The following is a 24,540-nucleotide window of genomic DNA, read 5'->3' as shown; positions in this document are numbered from 1 at the left end:
CTACGGCATGCTGCTTCTCTATGTGCCACGCATTGTACTAAGCGCTGCGGTGGATACAAGCAAATGGAGTTGGACACAGTCCTTTGTTCTACGTGGGGTTCCCGGTCTCCATCCCCATTTTACAGATGAGGTAACTGAGGCCCAGAGGAATGAGGGGATTTGCCCAAGGTCACGCAGCAGGCCAACTGGGATTAGAGAAGCTGCATGGCTCAGTGGAAAGAGCCCGGGCTTGGGAGTCAGAGGTCATGGGTTCGAATCCTGCCTCTGCCACTTGTCAGCTGTGTGTGACTGTGGGCGAGTCACTTAACTTCTCGGTGCCTCAGCTACCTCATCTGTAAAATGGGGATTAACTGTGAGCCTCACGTGGGACAACCTGATTACCCTATGCCTACCCCAGCGCTTAGAACAGTGCTCTGCTCCTAGTAAGCGCTTAACAAATACCAACATTATTATTAGAGCCCATCACCTTCTGATTCCCAGGTCCCTGCTCTAGGCACTAAGCCATGCTGCTTTTTTGGGAGACTCCCTCCCCTCCTCCCCCGGGACGCCCTCCTGGATTCCTCCGACCTCGATTGCCCTGGGGAAGGCGGTCGGGGCCAGGTGTGGGCGGGGAGACGTCGGGACCGGCCGGGAGCGAGGGAGGGAAACAGGAAGCGGGCGGCGCAGAGGAAGGGAGGGAGGGAGAGAGGGAGAGAGGGAGAGAGGGAGGGACGGACGGACGGACGGAGGGAGCGGACACTGGCCGGAGGGCGTGGGGGGACCAGCCCGCCCCTAACCTCCTCCGGAACCCAGGAGTCCGAGCGGGCGCTGCAGCCGGACCCGCCGGCCGGCCATGAGGGGTAAGGGGCCCTGGGTGGGCGGGGGTCCTCCGGGCCGGGGGCAGGGTACCCCAGGACACCCGGCGCCGGAGGGGGAGATGGGGGGCGGAGGGCGGGAGGGAAGAAACCCCCTTTCCCCCCAATCCTTGAACTTGGAAAACTTTTCCCGCATCCCCTTGTCCGCCCAGACTCTAGGAAGACGCATCTCCCCGCCGGGGTTTTCTTTTCTCCTTAAGGGTCCTTGCGCCTCCATCCAGGCCCCAGCTGAGCCCCTCTCCCGGCCCTAACCGCGCCCTCCTCTGGACCCTAACTGCCCCCCCCTTCTCACCCCCAACCGTGCCCTCCTCGTGCCCCATTTGCCCCCACATCCCAGCCTCAACCGTGTCCTCCTCCTGCCCCATTTGCCCCCACATCCCAGCCCCAACTGAGCCCCTCTCTCCACTGTGCCTCCATCAAGCCCCGTCCCTTCCCCAACTGCGTTCCTTTCTGGCCCCAACTGAGCCCCCTTCTGTCCCCAGCTATGCCCCCTTACCAGCCCCAACTGCACCCTCTTCACGCCCCCAATTTCCCCTCTACCTGCCCAAATCGCCCCACTTCCCACCCCCTACTGATCGTGCCTCCCAGATCCTATTAAGCCCTTCCTCCCAGTCCCAACTAGGCCCTCTTTTTACCCCAGACCTCGCCCTTCCCTATCCTGCCAACTTCCCCTCTATTTGCCCAAATCACCCGCTTCCCACCCACTACTGAGCCTCACTTCCAGCTCCAACTGAGCCCCCTCCCAACCCTCACTGTGCCCCCTTCAAGCCCACCTCCTATCCCCATCTGCCCCCACATCCTGCCCTCTACCATACCTTCCAACTGTACCTTCTTGCCACCCCCAACTATCCCCACTTCCCACACCTAACTGTGTCCTCCTCCCACCCCCAACTGTGCCCCTCTCCTCCTATTCTCAACTGCACCCCTCTCCAAGCCCCAACTCCACCCCTTTCCACTCCCAACTGTGCCCCCCCATCCTGGCCCCACCAGAGCCCACCTTCCGGCTCAAACTGCCCCCACCTATCTGAGTCCTCCTCCTGCCGCCAAATATGCCCTTCTCCCTGCCCCAAGTGTCCTCACCTTTCGGCCCCACCTGCCCCTCCATTGCTTGCTCCCCAGCTGCTGGTGGGACGGTGTGGGGAGCGGGAAGTGGGAAGGCTCTTTGCTGCAGGTGTGCAGCCTGGTTTCTCCTTCTGCATCACTGGGTCCTGACTTGAAGTGGGAGGAAGGGGCATCTCGGCCTCCTGGGGGCTGGGGGTCACGGATAGGGCTTGGGGCATCACTTTTCCCACCTCCACCTGCCCCTCGGGCCCCAAGGTTTGGGAGCAAGGGTCTTTTGTGAGAGAAGGTATCTAGGCCTGCTTCGTGCATCATGGGTGAGTATGCCAGCTGGCGCCAGCGTCTGGGCATTGAAGTAAAAAGCAGGGTGGGCGGTGGCAGCAGCAGATGGTGGGCGATTCCAGAGGGGCAACTTGGGGATCCTTGGAGGGGGAATCTTCCATGTGCCATCCTCCCCCAATTTGGGCTCTGGGGCAGCACAGCAGTTTAGGTCAGCTGGTGCTTGGGACCCCAGGAACAGCTCCTGGGACCCCCCAATCCCATTCTGTTCCCTTCGCTGCCCCTCCCCCTTCCCCGGCAGACCCCGAGGACTGGGCTGAGCGGGGCAAGAGCCAGGCAGAGGAGGCAGAGTTGGAAACGCAGGAGGAGGCGGTGGCGGGCGAAGACGAGGTGTTGTGGGAGAAGATCGAGAGTGTCCGGCACACGCTGACCCGGGCCCTCAACCCCGCCAAGCTCACCCCTTACCTGCGCCAGTGCCGCGTGATCGATGAGCAGGACGAGGAGGAGGTGCTCTGTGCTTATCGTTTTCCCTGCAAGATCAACCGCACCGGTGAGGCCTTGGCCCTCGTGGGGGTGGGGCGGGAAGGTAGGCATCTCCTCGGGGTTTACCCGCTTCCTCCTCCGCGCAGGCCGCCTGATGGACATCCTGAGGGGTCGGGGCAAGCGGGGCTGTGAGGCCTTCCTGGAAGCGCTGGAGTTCTATTACCCAGAACACTTCACTTTGCTGACGGGACGTGAGCCTTCTCAACGCTGCTCCATGATTCTAGGTGAGGGCCTCCCCTTTCACGCCCGAGCCCTGGACAGAGGAGGGGTTCTGGGTGGATGGTGGCCCTGGACTCCGCCTCTCTGGGTGGGGAGGGGAAGCCGAGGGGATGGGGCTCCCAGAGGGACCTCCCCTGCCGCCCGCCAAGGCCCCGAGTAACCCCAGAGCTGGACTAAACTGTCGTTGACATCTGTTGCCCCTGTTTTGTTTCAGAAAAACTACAGCTCCCTTTTCTAAGGGCTGGGGGCCATTTCCCTTTTGACGCCTTCTACCGACTGGGTGGCAGAAGCGTTTCTCGGCCCCTGGCTTGGGGGTGCCAATGAGGGAGAGAGCAGGAAGAAAAGGCTGGGATGGCAGCGGAGGGGAGCGGGGAAGCTGGAAGGAAGGAATTCTCGACAGTCAGCGTGGAAGAGGTTGGGCAAGGTGTGGTGCTCAGAGGCAGGGGCCTGGATCTGAAGAGCTACCGTGGACCCTCCAGCCCCGGGGACTCCTGGGGCGGGGGCCTGGGTGGCTCTTGTCCCAGCGGCTCGTGGTCTCCCGACTGCAGACGAGGAAGGCCCGGAGGGCCTGACCCAGTTCCTGATGACCGAGGTGAAGCGGCTGAGGGTGCAGAGGAAGGGGCAGCTGCAGAAGGAGCAGCAACTGCAGGCACGGAGCCGGGCGTTGGAGGAAGAGGTGGCTCACTTGGAGCAGCGACTGCGGGAGCAGCAGCAGGTGCAGGAGAGGTGCCAGCGTCTCCGGGAAGACTGGGAGTCGGGCAGCCTGGAGCTCCTGCGGCTCAAGGACGAGAACTATATCATCGCCATGCGCCTGGCCCAGCTGAGCGAGGAGAAGAACACGGCCGTGTTGCGTAGCCGGGACCTGCAGCTGGTGGTGCGGACTTCCGTGGAGGGGAACATGCGGGGGGAGCTGGAGGCCGGTCGTTAGGATCCGGGGGGTCTTGGGGGTGTCTTGGGGGTGTCGGGGCTCTTTAGATCTGATGGTGATTGGGTGGGGCTGAAACAAAGTGGCAGGATTGAGGGACTTTTTTAATGGTATTTGTAGTGTTTACTATGTGTCAGGCACCGTGCTAAGTGCTGGAGTAGATAGACGCTACTCAGGTTGGATGCAGTCCATGTGGGCTCACATTCTTAATTCTCCATTTTGCTGATGAGGTAACTGAGGCCCAGAGAAGTTAAGTGACTTGCCCAAGGCCACACAGCAGACAAGTGATGGAGCTGGGATTAGAATCCAGGGCCTTCTGACTCCCGGGCTCATGTTCTTTCCAGTAGGCCATGCTGTTTTCCACTTGGCCATGCTGCTTCCCGTTGTGATTGTGTGACACTAGGTTGGTGGGGGTGGGGTATGTATTTGTGAGCCTGTAGGCTAGGGGGTGATGATGTATATATGCAAGACTGTAGGTAGGTTGTAATGGTGTGTGTCAGACAGGCTATGTCAGACAGGCTAGATGTGAGGAGATGCATATGCGCATGTGTGTCTGTGTGAGATTGGAGCTAGGTTGTAATGGTGTGTGTCAGATGGGTTTGTTGAGAGGAGGTGCATATGCATGGGTGTCTCTGTGAGGCTGTAGGCTGGTTGTGATGGGGTCTATGTATATGTAAGTTTATAGGCTGGTTGTGATAGGGTACTAATTCTGCAAATCACCTTGGCTAGTGTCAATTTGCTTAGATGAGCAGGAATGCTTGCAGATTTTATGGATTTTTTTTGCTCTCTGGCTGGCACCTCTTAGACAGAGGGTGAGCTGGTGAATTTTTTGGTTGCATCTCAGAGGCAGAAACAGCGACTAGAGAAGGCATCAGTTAGCTGCTTTCCTCCCTGGGGTTCCAGTGCAGGGAGAGAGGTTCCAGTTTGCTCCCCAGCCCGTGGATCTCAATCAGTATCCTGGCCCCTCCAGGGGTTTGGCCCACTGTTTTTGTTGGCCTGCAGAAGAGCAACCTGAATCTTAATAATAATGTGCGGTATTTGTTTAGCGCCTACGATATGCTAAGCACTGTACTGAGCCCTGGGGTAGATAGAAGGTAATCAGTTTGGACACAGTCCCTATCCCACATAGTGCTCACGGTCTAAGAATTCCTATTTCACAGATGAGGAAACTGAGCCACACTTAACTTTGCTATGGCTCAGTTTCCTCATCTGTGAAATAGGAATTCTGCCCAAGGATGCACAGCAGGCAAGTGGCAGACCCAGAATGAGAACCCAAGGCCCTCTGACTCCCAGGCCTGTGCTCTTTCCAGTAGTCCATGCTGCCTTTTTTTTTTTTTTGCGGGGTGGGGGGTGGACATATGTGCACACATGCTCAGTCCTTAGGACCGCCCTTCTCCCTGCTGTTGACTCCTTGTAGGGATTCCTGAGCGGGACTGGTTACATGATGAACCCAAGGTGATGTGACAGAGCTGATTCCTCTCTGACCCCTTTTCCCTCTCCCCTCCCTGCCCACTAATGGAAACCTTAGCTCAATCAGTGGTATTTATTGAGCACTTACTATGTGCAGAGCACTGTAGTAAGCACTTGGGAGAGTACAACAATTAGGCACTTTCCCTGCTCATAACAAGCTTACAGCTGGGCATTGTTCCCAGCTCATGTTTGGGTCATATGTTTCGGGGCCTGTTTTTGAGGCTGACGATATTGGGAGTGAGGCTGCATTCATTCATTCAATTATGTTTATTGAGCGCTTACTGGGTACAGAGCACTGTACTAAGTGCTTGGGAAAGTACACTATAACAATAAACAGACACAGTCCTTTCCCACAATGAGCTTATTCAGATAGGAACCTCTCAGTCCAGGATGGTGTGGTCTGGGCCTCATAAGAGGGGGTGGTGTGTCGTCTGTGTGCCTCGTTTGAGATTGTCAATGTAAGTGGACCAACCAGAGGGCACACTGAGCTGGCATGACCATCTGTGGACCCTGACAAGCACGTGGGCCTATGGATGGGAGGGTATGTGGGTAGGAATTGTCTCTGTTGCTGAATTGCACTTTCCAAGCGCTTAGTACAGTGCTCTGCACATAGTAAATGCTCAATAAATATGAATGAATGAATGTGGGAGGGTTGTGCCCTTTCCCCTAATAATAACGTAACTAGTTCGAAGTCCCATCCCATGCTGCGGCCATCCGGGTATCTCAGGCACCATGCTGAGCTCCCCTAACCCTGACATCTCCCCGACTACCAGAGCTGGGGGTCTTGATTCACTGGACCCCGTCTCCCACTCCCCCACCCCTTCCCATGTACAGGTGGACCAGCTGAAATGCAAAGTAAGCCGGTTGGAGGAGGAATGTTCCCTGCTGAGGAGGCACAAGGGCCCCCCGAGCCCTCCGACGGGGGCACCCGGCCCGGAGGAGCAGGAGCAGAACAGCCCTGACCTGGTGCTGGAGCTGCAGGCTGAGAACCAGAGGCTCACGGCTTCGCTGCAGGAGCTGCAGGAGGGACTGCAGAAGGTAAGGGCCTTGAGCCGCTTGGGGAGCGGGGGCACCCAGGCCGCCTGGCCGGCGTCCCCGTTCCGGGCTTCTGTCCCTCGCCTGGCCCCACGTCTGGCATGCGGCCCTGTCAGCAGGAAGGCGGGTGGGCCAGGCCCTGGCTGACTGGCGGACCCAGCCCTCGGGGGGCCGTCTTGGCCTGGGCTGGATTCCAGACCACTGACCCGTGCAGGGCTTGGCCCCTGCCTGCCCCTCCCTGTTCTATCGGGAGGGGACTGGCGGGAGAGTGAATTTCGTGGGTCACATTGATTCAATGCCCACTGGCAGGTTGGGAATGGAGGAGGCAGGAGGAGCAGCGGGGCCTGGGCAGTAGTGGGCATTGGTTTGGTGGCTGGCATGGGATGTGGGCAGATGGAGGCCGGGAAATACCTTGGTCTGGGTAGTTCCAGGATGTCTTGGGTTTTGTTTGTCTTCTGACTTAGCTGATAAGCAGAATGAGGCAGGAACCAGAAATGTTCAACCTGATTGGACCAGCACCATGTGCAGGATGGGGTTTAATCCAGCATCACTAGATTGGGAAGGAGGAAGGGAGAGGGACTCAGACGGGGTGAGGCACCACGATGGAGGCCGATGCCCTGTTCTGGCGTCCCCCGCGCTGAGCCCCGATGCCAAGGGTGACGGTCTCTGCCGCTCCGTTCCCCAGGAGACATTGGGCAGAAGCGGGGGGCCGGGCTCCGAGCGGATCCTGCTGGACATTTTGGAGCACGACTGGAAGGAGGCCCAGGACAACCGACAGGAGCTCTGTCAGAAGCTACACACGGTGCAGGGGGAGCTGCAATGGGCCGAAGAGCTGAGAGACAAGGTAGCGTGTCCGAGGCCCACCCGCCACCTACCTGACCACCTGTTGGCCCTCCCTCCCTCCCGCCGGCCAGCTCCCTCCTGGGCTGTTGGCGGGGCTCACCTGCTCTGTCCCCTCTCCCTACAGTACCTGCAGGAAATGGAGGACCTGCAGCTGAAACACAGGACACTGCAGAAGGACTGTGACCTGTACAAGCACCGCATAAACACTATCCTAGTGCAGCTGGAGGAGATCGAGAAGGAGCGTGACCAGGTGAGCCGGGCGCTGGTTCCGCTGCCCCAGGAGCCTGCCACCATCACTCCCTGGAGAGAGGCAACTGGCTTCCCTCAGCTATTCCCCACCCATTGCTAGTGGAAAGATCAGGGGCTTGGTGACAGGAGACCTGGGTTCTAATCTGCCACTTGCCTGCAGGGTGACCTTGGGCAAGTGGGTTCACTTCTCTGGGCCTCAGTTTCTTTATATATAAAATGGGGATCAGATACCTGCCCTTCCTTTCTCTTAGACTATGAACCCCAGGTTAGGGACCGTGTCTGACCTGTTTATCCCGTACCCATCACAGTGCTTAGCACATAATTAAATGCTTATATATCACCGGTTTTATCTTTGTTACTGCTAGTTACTCAGCCTCCCTGTTCCCATCATGGGGCAGGAATTCGTTCATTCAGTAGTATTTATTGAACGCTTACTATGTGCAGAGCACTGTACTAAGCACTTGGAATGTACAATTCGGCAACAGATAGAGACAGTCGCTGCCAAATAACGGGCTTACAGTCTAAAATAAGACTACAAAGCCTCAGGGTCTGTTCTTGCCCTGGAGAGGACCCAGGGAACTGGACAACCTGTCTTGCTTTGTTTTAAAACTTTTGTTATCCAGAAAAGTGTAGGGGTCCCAGAAGCTTGGGTGCTCTTTTTCTCCTCTTCCTCCTTCCTGGGGCCTGGTGAACATTCCTCCAGCAACCTCCTGGGGTTCGTTTATGGGAGTCAGCCTTTTTGGGTGGCCCCTCCTGCTCTCTCGAACTCTCTCCATCCTGTGCCCGCAGGCAATCCAGAGCCGGGACCGGACCCAGCTCCAGTACTCCCAGAGCCTGGTGGAGAAGGACCAGTACCGCAAGCAGGTGCGGGGCCTGGAGGCCGAGAGGGACGAGCTGCTCACCGCGCTGACCCGTGTGGAAGGGGCCAAGAGCCTGCTGGAGGCGCAGCTGCAGCGGGCACAGGGTGGCCTAGGCATGAAGGTAGAAGGCCTGGCGGGAGGCGGAGGGAGGTTGGCGGGGGTCGGGAGGGGGTGGAGGGAGGCAGGGGGAGGTTGGTAGGGGCTGACAGAGGCTGGCAGGAGGTGTAAAGGGAGGAGGAGAAGAGGGACAGGACTAGGACTCCCAACCAGGGAAGTAGGTTGCAAAGAAGGTGCGAAGGGCTGGTTCAGGTGAAAATGGATGGAGCAGGAAATGGGTGGACCGAAGGTTGGAGCACGAGTAGCCAGCCGTCTCCCTAACCTCTCTCCGGGTTTCCTCTCAGGCCTGCACATCCTCCCACTCTCTCTGCTCCAACGTCAGCAGCACTTGGAGTCTCAGTGAATGCTGCCCGTCCCTGCTGGGGGCCCCCGAGGAGGCGACCGTCTCTGGAGGGTCTGAACAACAAACCTCGGTAAGGAGGAGGACTGGGGGCGAGCAGTCCTCTCCCAGCTGCCTGGACTGTACCATCTGAGATAGAAGGGACAGGGAAGGAGGTGTCGTTCCCTGCTAGCACTCCAGTGACCAGCCCTGGCCCTGAGGCATGGGAGCCGGTTGCCCCTGCCAAGACTTTCTGCCCAAAAAGATGTCTCCTGGAGGGAGAAGCAAAGAGACACCTAGGTTGGGGAGGCCCGCAGTCAGTCATGATCACCCTCCTGACCTCTGGCAGACAGGCTGGTGGGGGGACCAACAGCTGGGCTATCTACTGGCGAGTGGGCATGGCATGACTGACTCCATTCCTGGCTTCGTTCCTAAGTGACCTTGGGCAAGTCACTTAACCTCTCCCTGCCCCAGCTCCTCAGCCTTCAACAGCCTGCCGTCCGCCAGCACGCCGGGAACGTTGGGAAGATGACAAACGGGCCCCCAGATGGGAAACAGCTTGGAGTTTGTGGAATTCAGGGGGTGGGGGAGGGTGGCAGCTCTGGGAATCAGGATGTTATTGCTATTGTTCCGTCTGCAGGAGACCACGGTCAGCGAGAAGGAAATCAACCGGCTCTCTATCCTCCCCTTCCCCCCCAGCGCGGGCTCCATACTCCGACGGCAACGGGAGGAAGACCCCGCACCTCCCAAGAGGTAACTAGGGAAGCGGCGTGGCGTAGTTGAGAGAGCACGGGCCTGGGAGTCGGGAGGTCGGGAGTTGTAATCCCGGCCCCGCCACTTGTCTGCTGTGTGACCTTGGGCAGGTCATTTCACTTCCCTGTGCCTCAGTTACCTCATCTGTAAAATGGGGATTGAGACTGGGAGTCCCAGGGGGGATAGGGACTGTGTCCAACCCGATTTGCTTGTCTCCACCCCAGCACTCAGTACAGTGCCTGGCACACAGAAAGCACTTAACAAATACCACAATTATTATTATTTTTATTATTGCCAGTTGGAGGGGGATGGCTCCCATCTCCCCCACCCCACCTCAGGTGCTCCCGCTTGCTTGCAGTTCCATCCTCCTCTTAAGGTGGTGTTGGGATCATGGTGGCTAAACAGAGCCTTCTCCGGCGAGAGTGGAGTGGCTGACTGGGGAGTGAGGAATATGGGGACCTGGGTCCTTGCCACTCTCTCAGCTTCTGCTGCCTCTTCCCCTCCCTCCCTTTCTCTCTTGCTTTTCCAGGTCCTTCAGCAGCATGTCTGATATAACAGGTAACCCGGGAGCCCATTGAGGGAGGGTTGGCCCGTGGGGGGGAAGATGGGGCAGGCTGGGGAGAAAGGAGCCAGGGGCCTAGCACGTAGGGTGCCAGAGTAGGAAAAAAACCAGCTGCTAATACCAGCAACAGTCTTCTAGACTGTAAACTCGTTGTGAGCAGAGAACGTATCTACCAACTCTATTATTGTACTCTCCCAAGCGTTTAGTACAGTGTTCTGTCTACAGTAAACACTCAAAAAATATGATTGATTAAGCTATTAATAGGACCATGACTCTGTGCCACGCACTGACCTAAGCCCTGAGGTAGGTATGCCAGACCCAATCCCTGTCCCACATGGGGCTCGCTCAAAATTTGAGTAGGAGGGGGAACAGGTGTTAAACCCCCATTTTACAGATGAGGAAACTGAGATCCAGAGAAGTGAAGTGTCTTGCCCCAGGCCACACAGCAAGCAGTTAGCAGAGCGGGGATTAGAACCCGGGTCCACTGCCTCCAGGACCTGTGTTCTTTCCACTAGGCCATGCCGCTTCCACGCTCCTTCTGCCGGCAGCGCTGAGGGCAGGTTGCTGGGCCATAATGGGGGCAGTGTCTGAGAATCCCAGCATCCGGGGCCTCCCCTCCGTGAGATTCATTCATTTAATCCTTTTTACCGTATACTTACTGTGCATGGAGCACTAACCTTTGGAGAGTACAGTACAGCAATAATCAGATTCCCTGCTCACAGTGAGCTTGATCTGGCTTGGTCCCCTCCCGTGGGCTCCCTACCGAGGACCTGTTTTGGGGTCCAATTCCTGGAAGGGTGTCCAAGCCCAGCAAGACTCTTCCCCTGGGATAACTGGGACTGGAACCTCCTGCAGAGCCAGGTCAGGGCCCAACAGCCCTGTGGTCTGAAGAGGATACGGTCTCCACTGCCTGCTTCTCTGCTCTTCTCCCAGGGAGTGTTACCCTCAAGCCCTGGTCCCCTGGCCTGTCTTCGTCCTCATCCTCGGACAGCGTGTGGCCCGGAGGGAAGCCGGACCCCCTCCTGTCCCATGGCAGTGACCTAGAGCTCTTGAACAGGTAATTAATAATAATAATTGTGGTATTGAAGTGATTTTTATTGTATTAAGCATTTACTACATGCCAGGCACTGTGCTAAGCATTGAGGTAGATAGAAGATAATAGGTTGGACCCAGTTCATGTCCCACGTGGTACTCCCAGTCTTGATCCCCATTTTACAGATGAGGTAACCGAGTCCCAGAGAAGTTAAGTGACTTGCCCAGGATCACACAGCAGACCAGTGGCAGAGCTGGGATCAGAACCCTGGTCCTCTGACTCCCAGGTCCGTGCTCATCTACCCCGAGCACTGTACTAAGCACTGGCGTACATAAAAAGATAATCAGGTCAGAAACAGTTCCTGCCCCATTCCCAGTCTAAGTGGGAGGGAGAGCGATTTGCCCAAGGTCACACAAAAGGCAACAGACTGGGGTTAGAATCCAGCCCCTGTGACTCACAGGTCAGTGCTCTTTCCACTAGACCATGCTGCTTCCCCTCTGTCTTCAGCAAGACCTTCCCAGAGGCCGGGGGCTCTTGGGCCTCAAGGTGAGGGATCAAAAATTAGAGCTGGGATGAAACCTGGGCAAGAGACACCTGAGTCTGAGACAGCCGACCAGATGTTCTTCCACTCTCAGAAGTCAAACTAGAGGAAATGGCCATAAATTATGGGAGAGGGTTAGGTTAGACAGCAGGAAGGACTTCTTGAAAGTAAGAGGGTCAGGCACTGGTGCAGAATTTAAAGGGAGACATTTCTGGTCACCGTTCAGCGGAGGCAGACCCTCTCCTCCCATTTACTTTGGGATGTTAAGTGGCAGTCTAAAGGCAGGAGGCTGGGCCAGATGACCCTGGAGGGTCGTCTCTGGGTTTTGTGAATCTGACCCTGCCTGTCTCCCCCAGTGTTAGAGGAGGAAAGGCCCTGCCCAGGCTGGTATAGGGGGGAAGAGAGAAACTCATCCACCTCCTCCCCTTCTCCCACTGATCCCAATCCTCTCGGCCACCAGGACCTCCCTCTTGGAATGGGCCGGCGCTGGACTTAGAGGAGGGAGGAGGAAATGGTTACTCTTTTCCTGGAGACAGGACTCCCGGGCGTCAGCGGGAGCAAGGAAAGGGAGGGGAGGAAGAACGCCTTCCCCGGGCCCGGAGCCGGGTGGGGCAGAGCAGGGGCAAAGGTCTCAGAGCAGCCCCTTCCCGCCCTCGCTGAGCACTGTAAGCAAAGGAAGGAGCGCGCACAGGGAGGAACGCCAGGGCCTGCAGTTGGAATCGCAGTTCCCGGCCACGTGCCTTGTGTCCAGACCCCTCCCCGTGCCCATCCCTTGAGGGATGGGGTGGTTTTGAGTGTGTGGGTATGTGTGTGTTCATTCAATCGTATTTTTTGAGCGTTTACTGTCTGCAAAGCACTGTACAAAGCGTTTGGGAGAGTACAACGGACATATTCTCTGCCCAGGGTGTGTGTGTGTGTGTGTGTGTGTGTGTGTGTGTGTGTGTTCGTTCCTTTCCCGCCCTGTCCCTAGACAGTGTGTGTGTTTGTGTGTCTTTCCCCTCCCACCCCGGCCCTGTCCATACGTGTGTGTGCCCGCCCGCGCGTGCACGTTAGACGCCCCTCCAAACCCCTCCCACTTTGTCCTTATCCTTAGGCTGTGTGTGTGTGTGTGTGTTGTGTAGTGGTGAGTGTGTCGTACAAATCCCTGCGGGCAGCGAGTGCCGGAATTCGCATTGTTCTGTGTGGAGAACGTTTCGGTGGGGGTAGGAGCTTGGTTTCGATGGCAGGAACGCCCCTTCCGTTCCCCGGCCCCTTCCTCCTGCCCCCCGGCTGCCCTTCCTCTGGGAGTCGGAGCGCAGGAATGCTGGGGGCCGAGGCGGCGGGGTTCACTCTCAGGACGGCGCTGCCCCATGTGGTGCCGTGACCGAGGCTGGGGAACAGTACTGCCCCCCTACCCTAACCCCACAGTTCCCCTCCTGCTCAGCTTCCTCTCTTGTTCCTTGCATCAGCTCCTCGGCCTTCTCTCCTCCCCCTTCCGGAGCCCCATCTCTGACCTCGGCCCAAGGGGCAAGCCCCAGGACCCCTATCCAGCTGTGCCTCTGACCCCAGCCCAGAGGGCAAGCCCTGGCACCCTCACCCATGGCACTCCACCTCTGACCCCAGCCCAGGGCCAAGCCCCAGGGTCCTCCCCCAGTCTCCCCAGTGGCAGGCCACAGCGAGGCAGAGCAGTTGCTTAGCTGGGGTGCCTCTGTGGAAAGAGGGCAGAGCTGGGAGGCGCGACTCTGAGGTTCTCCGGACTTGTCCATAACGCTGCCCGCTGATTGGCTTGGAGACACCATCCCACCCCACTTGGCATTGAAATGAGAAATTTCTGCCGTTAGCTGCAGGGTGGTTAGGACAGAGTCCCACAGAGGAATGGACCGGGTGACCTCCAGGGGCCTCTCCCTGCCCAAGGATTCTTGAATTCTCTGGAAAGCTGCAAGAGCCCCAGGGAAGAAACAGCTGGGCCCATCTGGGGCGGAAAGTTGTGGAGCCGATGCTGATTAACACTGTCGGTTAAAACGATACGAGGCCCGATGAGGCGGCGGGTTCTGTGGGCTTCTAGAGGGACATTTCCAGTCCTCGGCGAACCCACGCCAAGCTTTGAGGAGCAGGGTGGCCTAGTGGAAAGAGCATGGACCTGGGAATCAGAGGACCTAGGTCCTAATCTAGGTTCCGCCATTTGTCTGCCATGTGACCTCAGGTAAGTCAGTTTACTTCTCTGTGCCTCAGTTACCTTATCTGTAAAATGAGGATTAAGACTCTGAACCCCATGTGGGATACGGACTGTGTCCAACCTGATTAGCTCGTATCTATCGTAGAGCTTAGTACAGTGCCTGGCACATAATAGCGCTGAAAAATACCATTTAAAAAAATCTAGGGGGAGGAGGAGGTGGGAAAACTGGAGGATGAGGATGAGGAAAGGATCAGGGTGAGAGAGAATGAACTGCCCCAGGTCTCCATTACCAATGATTTCAGGATCTTTAAGCTGCAGCGCGAAGTTTCTGAGTTAGATGCAAAGAACTTCGTGAGTAGGATCTTTGGCACTGGAGGAGGGAGGAGTGGAAATTAGGATGGTCCAGTGAACTTGCTGCCTGGTGAGAGTGGTGGGGCGGGGGCGGGGGGTGGAGGTGAAGAAGGGGGGAGTAGATGAACTCCCAAGGCCTGCTCTTGCTCAAGGAGACTGGTTTCCAGCTGTAGCTGCTTTTCCACTCAATCCTTTCCTCTCCCGAAAGGCAGAGGAAAATTTCTCATTTTGCTTTATTCAGTGCTTCCCTGTCTTGGGGACTCAGAGTGATGGATCAAGAAAATCTGGGCTTGGAAGCAACTTTTGGTTAGGTGCAGGTGTCATCTAGCCTATTTGCCATCTTCAGGGTACTTCAACACCCCCTGTTGTTGCGGGCAGGGAATGTGTCTACAAACTCTGTTGTACTCTCCGAAGTGCTCAGTACAGTACTCTGTGCACAGTAAATTCTCGATAAATAATAATGTTGGTATTTGTTAAGTGCTTACTATGTGCAGAGCACTGTTCTAAGCGCTGGGGAAGATACAGGGTAATCAGGTTGTCCCACGTGAGGCTCACAGTCTTCATCCCTATTTTACAGATGAGGTAGCTGAGGCCCAGAGAAGTTAACTGACTTGGCCACAGTCACACTGCTGCCAAGTGGCAGAGGCAGGATTCGAACCCATGACCTCTGACTCCCAAGCCTGTGCTCTTTCCACTGAGCCACGATTGATTGCCCTGGAATTAGTCCCTCCCTCCATGGGAAGCAGCATGGAGTAGTGGATAGAGCACGGATCTGGGAGTCAGAAGGTCATGGGTTCTAATCCCAGCTCTGCCACTTGTCTGCTGTCAGAAGGTCATGGGTTCTAATCCCAGCTCTGCCACTTGTCTGCTGTATGGCCTTGGACAAATCACTTCACCTCTTTATGCCTCAGTTCCCTCATCTGTAAAATTGAGATTGAGACTGTGGGCCCCACGTGGGACAGGGACTGTGTCCCACCCGAATTTTCTTGTATCCACCCCATGCCTAGTACAGTGCCTGGCACATAGTGAGCCCCTCTTTTCCTCTGCTCCTTCTCCCCTCCTCATCGCCCCTACTCCCTCCCTCTGTTCTACCCCCGACCCTGCTCCGCAGCCCTTGTGTATATATGTACGTATTTATTACTGTATTTATTTTATTGATGATGTGTATATTTCTATAATTCTATTTACATTTATGCTGTTGAAGCCTGTCTACTCTTTCGGTTTTGTTGTCTGTCTCCCCGCTTCTAGACCGCGAGCCCGCTGTGGGGTAGGGATTGTCTCTGTTGCCGAATTGTACTTTCCAACGGCCTAGTACAGTGCCTTGCACACAGTAAGCGCTCAATAAATATGGTAGAATGAATTAATAAGCGGTTAAATACTATTATTATTATTATAATTATTAAGTCGAGGCAGAAGAGGATGGGTGACTTGGCAAAGTTTTCCCAGCAGAGGGCAGGGTTGAGTTGCTCTCTGTCTGTCAGATATCGCTGGAATCCTGTTTGTCAAGGTCCCCTCTTTCCTCTCCTGACACCCCGGTCATCCTGCGCTCTTTTAATAAAGTTGGTATTTGTTAAGTGCTTACTATGTTCAGAGCACTGTTCTAAGCGCTGGGGGAGATCCAGGGCAATCAGGTTGTCCCACGTGAGGCTCACAGTCTTAATCCCCATTTTACAGATGAGGGAACTGAGGCCCAGAGAAGTTAAGTGACTTGCCCACAGTCACGCAGCTGACAGGTGGCAGAGCCGGGATTCAAACCCCTGACCCCCGAACACCCCCCCCTCCCCGTTTCCAGTGTCACGCTCTTTTCCCGACACCCTCTCTTGTGCCCTTTCTGCAGGTCTCTGGTCAGACAGGTGTCCGAGCTGAACCCGCCCGGTGGGCCGGAGCCCCATAGCAGAGGGCCAGACGGCCCGGCATCTCTCCCCGGGGAGCATCTCCTCCGGGGGGTCCTGGGCCAGTGTGGGGCCCCGCAGGGCCGGGAGCCCGAGGGGGTCCAGCAGGTGAGCGGGGCGTAGGGGAGGAGATCAGGTCGCTGCTCCCGCGGCTTCCAGCTGCCCGCCTGGGACACAGAGCCCTGCGGGCTGGGGTCACTGGATCGGGGGGGCCGCGAGGGTGGAAGGGCAGGGTTTCATCCTGGGATACGGAGGACTCCAGCTTTCTCCTGGGTTAACCCCGGGAGGGTGGGATTTGGGGTGGTGGGATGGACTTTTCTGGAGTCAGTGTACCCTACAGAAGCAGTGTGGCTTAGTGGAAAGAGCATGGGCCTGGAAGTCGGAAGATATGGGTTCGGATCCCTGGCCCACCACATGTCTGCCGTGTGATCCTGGGCAAGTCACTTAACTTCTCTGTGCCTCAGTTACACATCTGTAAAATGGCGATTAAGACTGTAAGTCCCATGTGGGACAGAGACTGTGTCTAACCTGATTACCTTGTATCTACTCCAGCACTCAGAACCGTGTTTGGCACATAATAAGTGATTAACAGATACCACAATTATTATTATTATTTTTCCTCTGGCCGCCCCCCGCTTCTCCCTCACCTCACTCCTCTCTCTGGTCTAGTCCCGCTGTCCTGGGGTTGCCCTGGCACTGGTGAGGAGAATAAGGGGATGGGGATGAGGAGAGGTATGTGGAGCCTTGGCCCTGGGGCTGAGCCAGAGGCAGAAGTCTTGGTGTCCGGCCTGCTGGGTTGCCAGAGGTGGATGGGGTAGGAATCAGGGATTCCCCCGTCTCCGGTCACCCCGTGCTTTTGCCTGATTTCCCTCAGATGAGAGGGGAGCCCCCAAGCCAGGAGGACCCCGGGTCCCAGGAGTCATCCCCCTTGAGGCTGCTGCGCTGGAATGAGCCCTCCGCTCTTACCCTCCTGCTTGATTCCCAGGGTGAGTGGCGGGGCCAGAGCTGCAGCCCTGGAACTGGGGGTGGGAGGGGAAGATGGGAGGCTGTCCTTTGCGCCCAAGCTTTGGGAGGGTCCCCCACCCCCAGGCTAAAAGGAGAAAGGAATTCCATTTCACTGACTGAGACCTTTGGGACTTGATGTCCATGTCTAATTCAATCAATCTATTACATTTATTGAGAGCTTAGAGAGAGCAGAGCAGTATACTAAACGCTCAGGAGAGTGCAGTACAAGAGAGTTGCTAGTCACGTTCCCTGCCTACCAGGAGCTGACAGTTTAATTCCCATCTGATTACTCTTTCCCAGCATTTAGGACAGCGCTTTGCACTATAAGCTCTTAATAAATACTGTGACTCCCTTCCAGTTTTTTGGGGACAGAAAGAACCTTAAGAAACAGCTTTCTTTCTCCCCTGCAGCCCAATATCACTGCTGCTGGGGCAAAGCAGTGAGGCCTAGTGGAAAGAGACCTGAGTTCTAATCCCACTCTCCACTTGCCTGCTATGGGACCTTGGGCAAGTTGCTTAGTTTCTCTGGGCCTCAATTTTCTCATTGGTAGAGTGGGGATTAAATACCTGTTCTCCCTCCTACACAGACTGTGACCCAGCTGTGTGTCTTGAATCTACCTCAGTGCTTAGTACAGTGCTTGGTGATGACTTTGGAGAAAAGGGGGAGCTGTCTCCAACCTGGACACTCCTCTCTCTGCCTCCCTTTCCTACCATTTCTGGATGTCTTATGTGGGAGCAGCACGGCCCAGAGGAATGATCATGTGCTGGGGAGTCAGAAGACCTGCGTTCTAGTCCCAGCTCTGTTACTGGCCTGCTGTATGAGACCTTGGGCAAGTCACTTAACCGCCCTGTGCCTCGGTTTTCCCCACTGTAAAAAGGGGACTAAGATCCCTGCTTTCCTGCCCTCTTTGACTGTGAGCTCCAGGTGAGACGGGCACTGTGTCCACTCTGATGATCTAATATCTACCCCAGTACTTGGCACAGAGAAAGCACTTAATCAGTGGTATTCATTGAGCACTTACTGTGAGCAGAGCACTGTACTAAGCGTTTAGGAGAGTACAATATAACAGAGTTGGTAGACAAAGAGCACGGGCTTGGGAGTCAGAGGAAGTGGGTTCTGTTCCCGGCTTGATCAACTCTCTGCTGCTCACTTGTCTGCAAGCCACTTCATTTCTCTGTGCCTCAGTTACCTCATCTGTAAAATGGGGATTGAGACTGTGAGCCCCACGTGGGACAACCTGATGTCCTTGTATCTAGTCCAGTGCTTAGAATAGTGCTTGGCACATAGTAAGTGCTTAACAAATACCATAATAATAATTATTATTATGTTCCCTGCCCACAATGAGCTTTACAGACTAGAGGACTGTTGTAAATGCCACCCCTATTATGTGCCCCACCTCCAGCCTGCCAGTCTCTCCGGGATGAAGCGGAAGCAGGGAAGAAGGCACCAGGGAGCCGCTCCTTCTACATCCGAGCCAACCACGCCCTCCCTGAGCAGGCCAACCCGCGGGCTCTCTGCGTCAAGGGCCAGGAGATCCTGCGTGTGATGGACACCTGCTACAAGGGGCGACGGGAGTGGTACTGCTCTCGGGTCGACCCCTTGACCCTGCGGGATCTGGACAGGGGAACGGTGCCTAACTACCAAAGGTGAGGGGACCTGGGAGATGGGGCTAGGACCGGCGGGGAGATGGGGTCTTGGTGGAGGAGAGGTGGTGGAACCAGGCGAGTGAAAATATATCCATCAGTGATATTTATTGAGCGCTTACTATGTGCAGAACACTGCATTAAGTGCTTGGAAGAGTGCAAAATAAAGAATTGGTAGACAAGTTCCCTGCCCACAGAGAGCGTAAGGTCTAGTGAAACGACCTCATAGTGGGTAGCTGTTCCTTCTGGGGGGTTTTTGAGGTGGAAATATAACACTAACCACAATGGCGACGGTTGCTAATAATGACAGTAATGTTGGCATTCATATTGAATGTTGTCTGAGGCCTTTGTTGCCCCATGCCCCCTACAAAGCCCAGAACTAAACCCAGCCCCTGCCCAAGGGGCCTCCAGTTCATTCTTTCAATCATATTTATTAAACATTTACTGTGTGCAGAGCACTGTACTAAGTGCTTGGGAAAGTACAGTACAGCAATAAAGAGTGACAGTCCCTGCCCACAATGATCTCACAGTCTAGAGCGGGGGAGAGAGACATCAATACAGATAAACAGACATCGATAGAGAAGTGGGCTGGGGTTTAGAGGAGAGGGAGGGAGAAGGCAGGGGGAAACTGCCAGCAGGAAATAGCTTTAGAAATAGTCAGCGGCAGAGATCAGCAAGTCTTTCGTTCCCAGTTCATCCTGAGAAAGTGAAAGGTAAGGAGGAACTTGAAGGAGAGGGTCAGGCCTTGAGCTCGGGTGTGAGGGGCTAGTGGGGAAGGGTCTGGAGGTGAGAGGAGGGCAAAGAGGTGTGCTTGGCTGGATGAGAGAGGTAGAGGAGATACTGAAGGTTTGGGGCCTGGGGTGGGGGTCGGGGCTGACTTGCTTGCTCACTGTCCAGGAGATATTTACCCTCTGCTGGGATGTCATTCCCTTGCAGAGCTCAGCAGCTCCTGGATATGCAGGAAAAGTGCCTGCATTCTGGTCGCCACAGGAGCTACCGGAGTAATGTAAGTTGGGGGCTCGACCCGGAATGGGGCCGGTGGAGGGTGGCCGTGCCTGGCACCCGAGGGCACCGGGTCAACACTTGATGATGGTGGGGGTGGTGGTAGCCCCCTGCCCTGGAAGGCACCACCTCCTCTGCCTGTTCCCCATGTCTGGATGGCCTCCTCTCTGTGGCCTGGGCTGGCTACTGGACAATCAGTCAATGGTATTAATCGAGCACTAGCTGTGTTCAGGGCACGGTACTATGCGCTTGGGAGAGTCCAATAGAGTTACAGTGCTATCTCCATCAAGCCCTGGAAGGGATCAGAACCTCTGCCCAGTCACTTCCTTCATTGTGATCAGTCAATCAATTAATCACATTTATTGAGCGCTTACTGTGCGTAGAGCACTGTACACCACTGTCGGTCCCCCCAGCTGCTGTCCGTCCCCCAACTGCTGTACTAAGCACTTGGGAGAATACAGTATAACAGAGTTGGTAGACACGTCTAGAGGGGGAGACAGACATTAATATAAACTATGGATATGTACGTAAGTGCCTTAGGGCTAAGGGTGGGGTGAATAAAGGGTATAAATCCAAGTTTGAGGGTGATCTGGGCAGGACCCTCCCCCTAAACTAGATGGAGTCCCAAGCTCCCCCAGCCCCCTCTATTGCCGTTTATCTCTGCCTCGCTGCAAGCATCTTGGGCCTCTAGGGTGTGGGTATATCTGGGCTCAAAGCTCTCCTGGTTCCCGCCGACCCTCATCCCTCATCCTCCTGCAGCTGAAGAAACGGGCCTTGGGTCAACTGCGCCTCGTGAAGCCCAAACACCTGGGAGGCCTGGGAGAGCCTTCTGAGCCGCTGCTGTCGGAGCCCTGTCCCGGTGAGCTGTGGAGGGGCGGCGCCTGGACCGAGGCCCCTCGAGGGGGTTGCTGGGGGGTCAGGGCCGGGGCCTCGCGGTCCAGATACGCAGGCCAGGGCACAGGGCTTTGGGTGGAGCAGGAGAGGGGGCAAGGCTAGGGTTGGGTGGAGGGGGCAGGCGAGTGGAGAGAGGATGGCAGGTGGAGCTGGGGCGAAGGCAAGAGCTGGGATTATATGGGGATGGGGGAGGGAGGGTGCAAGGGATCATGGAAAGGAAGATGCTGGGGATCATGGAGAAGAGGGTTCTGGGGGGTCAAAGAGAGTGGGGCAGGAGGGTTCTGGCGGGCCATGGATTTGGGAGGGCTGGGGTCATAGTGGGCGGGAGTTTTGAGTCAAGAGGAGGATGCTGGAAATGATGGGCAGGAAGGTGGTGGGTGTCACAGTCGGGGAGGAGGGAGTTGGGGGTTGTGGAGGGGAGAGGAGGGTGTTGGGGATCACTGGGGGAAGGAGGTGTTGGGGGGCACAGAAGCAGGGTAAAGGGTGTTGGGGGTCATGGAGAGGAGGATGCTGAGCGTCTGGTGGGGGAGGAGGGCATTGGAGTTTGAGGGGAACAAGGAAGAGGGGCTGGGCCTCCTTGTATAAAGCTAATAGCTGTGCCTGCCTCCCACCCCGCCCAGAGCCTGACCGGCCCCTGAAGCCGTACAGCCTGGTGCGGCCCCTGGTGGTGCCCGCCCCCCGCCCAGTGGTGCTCTCGCCAGAGTGCCTGGCCCCACGGCTCATCCGGAACCTCCTGGACTTGCCCACGTCGCGCCTGGATTTCCACGTGTGCCCAGCCGGTGAGGGCCAAGCTGAGGAGGACGGGGGTTGGATGGGAGGGGGGACCACTGTCTGTCGTCCCCCTCTGCTGTCTGTCCCCCCCCAATGCTGTCTGTCCCCCCCCACTGCTGTCTGTCCCCCCCACTGCTGTCTATCCCCCCCATTGCCTGACCCTCTGTTCTGCCCCCCTTCTCTTCTCTCTCCGGATCTGGGATAATCCCTTCCCTTCCCTTCCTGCAGAAAGCCTTTTTGGAGAGGATCCTCCTATCTCCTCCGCTCCGGGGGCCCCTAAAGCCCGACCGGCCCCCCAAGGCCCAGGCGGGAGAATCCGGGCCATCCAGGAGTCCGTCGGAAAGGTGCGGAAGGATTAAGGTGGACACGGGTGGGGAAGAGGAGGTGGGGAGGCACGGGAAAACCAAGGCCTGCCATGGAGAAGAGATTTGCCCATCTCATACAGCTTTGGCTGGAGCAGCGTCTAGAGCCCTGCTCTCCTAGCTCTCTGACCTAGGGGAAACTGAGGCCCTGGGCAGAGAAGCTCCTTTCCCCAAGGTCTTACAAGATGTCAGCAGTGGTGGTGCTAGGAATAGTACCCAAGAATCCTGACATCCTGATATGGGAGCAGGTCCTTGGGCTCTCAGCCATCCTCACTCCTGTTCACCAAGGAGTCGACTGGGGTGGCAAAGCCACTGACCCCACTGACTGGGCCTGGTGGGTGGAGAAGGGTGGCTGAATTTCGGCTGTGAACCCACCCCGGTAGCTTTGTTGTGACCTCCCTTCCCCATCCCCAACCTGGGCGGCCACAACCCCCCAAGGCCGGGCGGCTGAGTGTCGGCCCCGGCCTCGGTATAGGGAAGGGTTTGGAGGGAGGGGGCCCATGTCTTTGGAAGTCAGCCCATTGGTGTCTGCCCTGCAGAACAAACACTGCTTGTTGGAGCTGGGCACACAGGGTGTGAGGGAGCTGGTCAGGAATGACATCTACCCCATCGTCATTCACGTCGAAGTGACGGAGAAGAACATCCGTGGAGTCAGGTGGGGGCAGGGCCCTGGGGAGGGGGGTGGGAGTTGGGCCTGGGTCCGTGAGAGGCAAAGGGGTCGGCACTGGACTGTGGGGTGGCATGCGAGGGTAGGGGAAAGGGCCAATGCAAGGGAGCTGGGCTGAGCGGTTTTCAGGGGGGAGAGAGACCGAGCTGAAGTGGGAGAGGGGAAGGACTGAAGCAGTGTGGTGCAGTGGTTAGAGCACGAGCCTGGGAGTCTGGAGGTTGTGGGTTCTAATCATGGCTCTGCCACTTGCCTGCTGTCAGACCTTGGGCAAGTCACTTCACTTCTCTAGACATCAGTTACCTCATCTGTAAAATGGGGATTGAGACTGTGAGTCCCACTTGGGGCAGGGACTGTGTTCAATCTGATTTGCTTACGTCCCATCCCAGCACTTAGAACAGTGTCCAGCACATAGCAAACGCATAACAAATACCATCATGATTATTACTATTAACTGGGCCAATATCCATAACCTCTCTCTCCCCGTCCTCTCCCTCCTCCCATGATCTTCTTCTGTGCCTCTGTTTCTCTCTCCACTGTGCCCCCTCCCCAACCTGTGGATCATTTCCCCCCACGTGCGACTTTCCGCCCCCTTGCTCTCTCCCTCCCCACCCCGTGTCCCGTACCCCTGTCCAGGAGCCTGCTGGGGCGTCCGGGATGGCGGGACTCGGAGCTGTTGAAGCAGTGCCGCAGCACGGAGCACTCGCTGTGGGGCCTACCCTGTTCCTGGACCCGCGTGGACGCCCACTCCTGGTCCCACGCCGAGGAGCTGGCCAAGGTGGTCCGAGGCCGCATCCTGCAGGAGCAGGCCCGAGTCGTATGGGTGGAGAGTGGCGAGATCTGACGTGGGCCCGGCCCCAACCCTCCCACCTCCAAGCTGCTCCGAAGACGGCGGGGACCACCACCCCCGCCCCCCGTTCACTCGCTGCTTCGTTCCCCAGAAGACCAGGAGGGGGCTGCCCGCTCTCCCCAGAGCACCAAACCTGATGGTGGTGGACCCAATGCTATTCCCACTGGGAATGTCTGAATCTCCCCCAAGGGGACAGGAGTGAAAGAGGGGTGCGAGGCCCCTCCACTTTAGCCTCTCCCGCTCAGGAGCCCGAAAGAAGCAGGGAAAGCTAAGGATAAACCTGTGAAGGGTAAATGCGTTCTCTGTCTCTCCACTGGTCTGCTTCTCCGCCTCCCTGCCATCTGCCCGTCTGGGCACCGTCTCCCTCTGCCCCGCAGCTCAGATCTCCTAGAGGGGTTCCCTCCCCTGCTCCGCTCACACCCCTCTCCCGCGGAGACGCCAACTCTCATAGGAGCTTTCCCTAATGGATGTGGAGACGGGCCCACACGTGCTCCCTGCCGCTCCCCCCACATGCATACTCTCCCGCAACTTCACCCGCCTGCCCCGCTCCTGCACACGGGTCCTCTCACACACTCATGCTCTCCAGCCCCCAGTGATGCCTGGTGGAGATTGGAAGCCTTCCTTGCTCTGCAGTAACTGTAGTCTTTATTGTGTATAAATTATTAACTGGGCCTTTTTATTGAAGAGCTGCACATAAAAGAAAATTAAATACCATTTGTAATGGAAACCGATGCCTGTCTGCTCTCCACCATCCCTCCTGCGGGGGATGTGTGCCTGTCACTCCCTGGCCTCTCTCCACCCCCAGATCCTCTCCCCTCCTCTGGCCCTGGTCCGCAGCCGGGGAGAGCCCCTTGCCCCCGCCGGGTGGGTCTCCAATATCTGCTGCCTTTCGGGTCTGCCCCGCCTGGCCCTGGCCTCTCAGGTTACCCTTTCGCCCTCCACCATGCCTGCCATCTGGGCCCAGGCCTCGGGGCGAGAACAAAGAGGGAGGCTGGGGCCGGGATCGCCTTACCCGGCCCCGGACCCCCCGACCTCCCTCCCCTCCTGCCCAGGCCGACAGCTCTCAGGCCGGAGGAGGGAAGGGAGAGGAGATTGGGAGTTGGGGAGACGCCTGTGGGGGACAGTCTCCGGGTCGGCCCTGGAGTGAGTAGCTGGATTCGGCTGGATGAAGGGCCTTGGGGAGACGGGACAGCTGTTCCTCCCAGGGCCTCCCGGTCAAGCTGATGGGTGCACCAGAGGGCTCTTGGGCGGTGCCGCTATGCCGAGTGTGGCATGGGCAACCTGGTGTGG

General features: G+C 57.0%; 1 protein-coding gene across 1 annotated transcript; it reads left to right on the top strand.

The window, feature by feature from the left end:
• Positions 1-721: 721 nt before the first annotated feature.
• Positions 722-23,981, top strand: CARD10 (caspase recruitment domain family member 10). The gene is made up of 21 exons (XM_029079541.2): positions 722-839; positions 2,494-2,742; positions 2,822-2,959; positions 3,503-3,828; positions 6,184-6,387; positions 7,070-7,228; positions 7,352-7,477; positions 8,266-8,457; positions 8,738-8,866; positions 9,413-9,525; positions 10,055-10,083; positions 11,021-11,144; positions 16,005-16,167; positions 16,934-17,045; positions 18,467-18,710; positions 19,644-19,713; positions 20,469-20,568; positions 21,224-21,382; positions 21,603-21,718; positions 22,276-22,391; positions 23,037-23,981. The coding sequence occupies exons 1-21, from the start codon at positions 833-835 to the stop codon at positions 23,242-23,244; spliced, it is 3,084 nt and encodes a 1,027-aa protein (XP_028935374.1). The 5' UTR covers positions 722-832; the 3' UTR covers positions 23,245-23,981.
• Positions 23,982-24,540: the final 559 nt, after the last annotated feature.

The sequence above is a fragment of the Ornithorhynchus anatinus genome, chromosome 14 (assembly GCF_004115215.2).
Source record: "Ornithorhynchus anatinus isolate Pmale09 chromosome 14, mOrnAna1.pri.v4, whole genome shotgun sequence".
NCBI classification, from domain to species: domain Eukaryota; kingdom Metazoa; phylum Chordata; class Mammalia; order Monotremata; family Ornithorhynchidae; genus Ornithorhynchus; species Ornithorhynchus anatinus.
The sequence above is the reverse complement of the archived record's forward strand: the minus strand, read 5'-3'. Positions and strand labels throughout refer to the sequence as shown.